Source organism: Syngnathus floridae, unplaced genomic scaffold, assembly GCF_059516105.1.
Source record: "Syngnathus floridae isolate MCC-2025c unplaced genomic scaffold, RoL_Sflo_1.0 HiC_scaffold_44, whole genome shotgun sequence".
Taxonomy (NCBI): domain Eukaryota; kingdom Metazoa; phylum Chordata; class Actinopteri; order Syngnathiformes; family Syngnathidae; genus Syngnathus; species Syngnathus floridae.
Window position 1 is genome coordinate 255455 of NW_028284073.1, and position 4323 is coordinate 259777.

At 52.0% G+C, this 4323-nt stretch overlaps 1 protein-coding gene across 1 annotated transcript; it reads right to left on the minus strand.

Annotated features, from left to right (window-relative positions):
* Positions 1-2811: 2811 nt before the first annotated feature.
* On the minus strand, positions 2812-3641 carry LOC148378455 (janus kinase and microtubule-interacting protein 3-like). The gene is made up of 3 exons (XM_088367890.1): positions 3574-3641; positions 3290-3352; positions 2812-3203 (listed from the first exon to the last, which is right to left on the minus strand). The coding sequence occupies exons 1-3, from the start codon at positions 3631-3633 to the stop codon at positions 3078-3080; spliced, it is 249 nt and encodes an 82-aa protein (XP_088224016.1). The 5' UTR covers positions 3634-3641; the 3' UTR covers positions 2812-3077.
* Positions 3642-4323: the final 682 nt, after the last annotated feature.

The window sequence follows — 4323 nt, forward strand, 5'->3', positions numbered from 1 at the left end:
TTGTTAGTCGTATGTTACCATCCGCTGTGTCTTTGTCAACATCGCCGCCATTTTCCTACTTCCTGCTGCGAGCCACGCCCACGGATTTAAATTTGGGCGGAAGCTCTTTCCATTGGCGTCGTTTTCGCGTATAGCAAATCCGATTGGTTGGGAAGGGGGCACGGTTATGCAGCCGAGGAGTCCTGTGATCGGTGGGATGTAAAGTAGGCGTCGACGTCACGTCCGCGTCACGTGACCACGACGTGGCAGACGTCAAATAGCAACCGCTGTTTTGTTTAGTAGACTTACAGTTGTTATGCATTGACATAATGGCGCACACACCAAATAGATTTAAATAAATTAAATAATTCTTCTGCCCACTCTCTTTTAAACAAGTTAACTCTCCCCGCGGATTTGAATTCCGGCGAAAGTTACGCCCATCGACGTCACGTATGTCACGTGACCACGACGTGGCAGATGTCATATAGCAACCGCTGTTTTGTTTAGTAGATTTACAGTTGTTATGCATTGGCATAATGGTGTGCACTCAAAATAGATTTAAATAAATTAAATATTTCTTCTGCCTACTCCCTTTTAAACAAGTTAACTCTGCCCACGTCCATTGACGTCTTGTCTGCGTCACGTGACCACGACGTAGCGACGTCATATAGTAACCGCTGTTTTGACCAGTAGACTTAGTTATTATGCGTTGACATAATGGCGCACTGGTTAGCATGGCCACCTCTTAAGCATGATGATGCGGGTTCGACGCCTGATCAATGTTAGCATGGAGTGAGCTGAAGTGCATGGCGCTGAAGATTTGAATCTTTGAAATGCGCTGAGGTCTGACATATCAGGCAGAATGGTTTGCCATCACGTTCAACAAAAAATAGAAACTTTCCCACTCTGATTAAAACGTCCTGTGTTCATCTACGTATTTTCGTTTTGCTGTGCATCTTTTCCCTGCCATTTCGAGAGCCCAATTGACACTCATAGTTTAAAGAAATGTGTTTGCCCATCCTACTTTGTGGAATTTCACCACATGCGCTTTTGACCAAAATACCAAATTGAACTCAAGTGAAGCCAACACGCACAACCCCCCCCCCCCCCACACACACACACACACACACAAATGTTGATATGAACATAAAAGAGCCGCATGCGGTTCGGGAGTTGCGGCTTGGCCAAACCTGTACTATACAACTTTATTTGTATAAAATTTTCACAACAGCTGTCACACAAACAAAGCGGGAAAAACCGAAGACGTGCGTGTTCCGCCCACGCTGGATTTATTTGCACCTTTGAAAAGACACCGTATTGCCGCAGATGTGGCAAAGAGTACTTTTGGGCATCTGAGACGGAAGGATGTCCAAAGCATCACGTCACCTGCTCTGGTAGGCATGGTGGTGGGACGTTGAGGTCAACCGCTTTGGGGTTGGCTGACTCTTTGATCGCAGGATGCCACACACTTGAAGACAGAAGCAGAAAAGCAGAGCTAAATGCAAAATGTACTCACCGGTGACTCCAATTTTTTTCCCCCCTGAAGAAACAGCTGGACGGGTGGCCCCGGCTGGCCAGTGGGACTCTTGTTATTCTGACCCTTTTTAGTGCGCGTTTGGGGCAACAACCGTTTTTTGTGGCGCTCTCTTCTGGTTCAAAAGTGCCCTGCATGTGAATTTGCTTTTCCTGCCTTCTGATTGGATGAGCGCCGGTGTGACGCGGTGCCTCTGTCACCGTGGCGGGGGGTATACGTTGGCATCGGAGCGTCTGCCAACGTCTGAGACCGGCTGGCAGTGTATCGGAGGTGTCGAGTGCGGTGCCGCTGGAGCTCACTCACCAGCTGGTGTTAGGGCCACAGAATGAAGGCCAAGGAGAAGAATAGAAAGAGAAACAGAAACTTCTCCTCCAATTGTTTGATTTGTCTCTTCTGAGCTTCGATGAATTCTTTCAGCTCTTTGTTCCTCTAGGACGGACAAATGGAAAGTGGCATTCAAAAGCCAGTAAGCGTGCAAGTAAGTGCCGGGCTGGCTTTGGGCCCTTACCTGTTGCGCGCTGTGCAGCAGATCCATTCTCTCTTGGAGGATGCAAGCGTCGCGCTCCCTCAACTCGCACATCAGGGCTCGCTTCCATTGGTCCACGGCGCTCCTAAGCTCTTCTCTCTGATCCGCCGTCAGCACGTCATTCACGCCAGCGTGGCTGGCTTTTTCGCCGTCCGTGGCGGGGCAGTCCCGCTGCGGTAGCGCCTCGTACAACATGGCCTCCAGCTCCAGGATCCTCTGGGCCGCAATCCTCGTCCATCAGTGGTCCGGCGGGAGATTTGAGGGCGGCTTACCTTATGAGCCTGGTCCATGGAACACTTCCTGAAGTCCAACTCTTCATCCAGGTAGCCCTTCTGCTTGCAGAACATATCCTAGCACAGCTCAAGGTCAGAATTGTTGGGGCACATTGCCGGAGTTCCCCTTGGCTGATGTCGCGTGTCTGTCTACCTTCTCACTTTCAATGTCCAACATCTTCTGTTGAAGTGCTGACTTGGTCACTTTGATGTATTCTAACCACTGAGGAAAGGCTGCTGTCACATAAGCAGAATGCGAGAGCGTGCGTGGACGTGCGCGTTACCTTCTCGGCTAGGGTGAGAAGGGTCCTGGCGTGAATCACGACCACCTGCTCCTCGTTGGTGAGATTCTGCAAGAGCCCAAAGGCACAGCGTCAACAAGCTTCTTTCAGCGCAAAGCCTTCCAAAAGTCACATTTGAGCCGCCGAGTCTCGTGGAGTGCGAACATAAGGAGTTCGACATACACTTACGGCGTTATAGCCCAGGATGTCCAGCTTCTTCATCAGATCACTGATGACGATGTCCGGGGGAAAGGCGCAAGGAGCAATGTAAGGTGTTCTGGGACCTCGGGTTAAGGTTAGGGTTGCGAGGGACGCCTTACGTACGCTCACGCCCTCGGCCTCGCAGTAGATCTGCAAAGGGCTGAGGCCGTCTGGGAAACGGACTTGCAGAAACTTCAAGACGGGGGAGCGCCACTCCCTCTCCTGAAAGGCAGAGGCATGCATCCGTCCGTCCGTCCGTCCGTCCGTCCGTCACATCTCTGGCCTCAACACGCTTGTGCGAGTCTTCCCACCTCCAGCTCCAGGATGCGGAACTCAAGCAGTTCGTTTTGGTCTCGGATATCCTGGATGTGCTCTTTCAGACGCGCTTCTTCCGCCTCCATCCGCCTGACCTGAAAAGACAGTCAGACCTCATCTGCGGGGCTTCCCGACAGGTGTGACGCCAAGCGACTCCGCCCAGCGCCTTTCTTTCCGTCACCTTTTCGGCCAACTGCAGATTGCTCTGACGCAGCAGCTGCTTCTCCTCCACCCACTTGACATTCTAGAAGAGACAAACGCGTGGACAGCTTTGGAATGTTGTGTCATTTTCATCCACAAATTCTTTGGTTGACTGGAAAATGACATTTGCTTTTCTCCGCATTTTCCCAGCCACGTTTGGGGGGGGGGGGGGGGGGGGGTTGGTCCAGTAATGCCAGACGGATGAGTGACTGAAGAATGTAGCTATTTTGTCTGAGAAAAAGGTGTGCTCATTGATGAGCTTACCTGTCCTTGTTGCTTCAGCGCTGACTCCAGATCTGCTACTCTGCTTTGATAGTGACCCATTTCTACCATCAGCTTTTCTCTGGTCTGAAAGGAGGAGGAGGGAGGCTCCTCCTCCTCCTTTCAGACCAGAGAACACCCGAGGCTGGGTGAGAACGGGGAGGCTGCGACCCGGCCGGGGGTTGCGGGAAGGGGCGCCACCTTGATCTCCTTCTCGGCGTCGTAGTCCCCTTTCGCTGGTCTGGGCTAGCAGAGCGTAGGCTCGTTGCAGCGCTTGATATTCTTGCGTCAGCTGGCGGTAGCGAAGCTCCGCCTCTTCATGCACACACCAATGCAACACAGCACTAGTACCAGAATCAGTCAGACCGGCGACAAAGCACCCGCGACGCAAAGACGAGTCCGATTCCAGGCTGAAGAGGAATGTTTGGTGCCAATACGCTGGCAGAAATGGCGGGCTACCTCTTCGGGTTCCGTGTCGGGGGTTCTGTCGGTGTGAAAAGACAAGGACGATCCGTCCGAGTCCACCAACACGTCTTCGTCGTAGCCGTAAAATGTTTCGATGACCTGCGGGCGCGGAAGCAAACATCTCTCTGAACAAACTGAAGCGACACCTCACGATGAATCGACGAGAGGAACGATAGCGAGAAAAAGGCCATTTCATCTTGCGCAACACCAAGCAGCCGCAAACAAACAGACTCACCTTGCAGGACCTCACGCTTTGTTCCTCCTCAGAGATTCTCGACGTCGGTATCG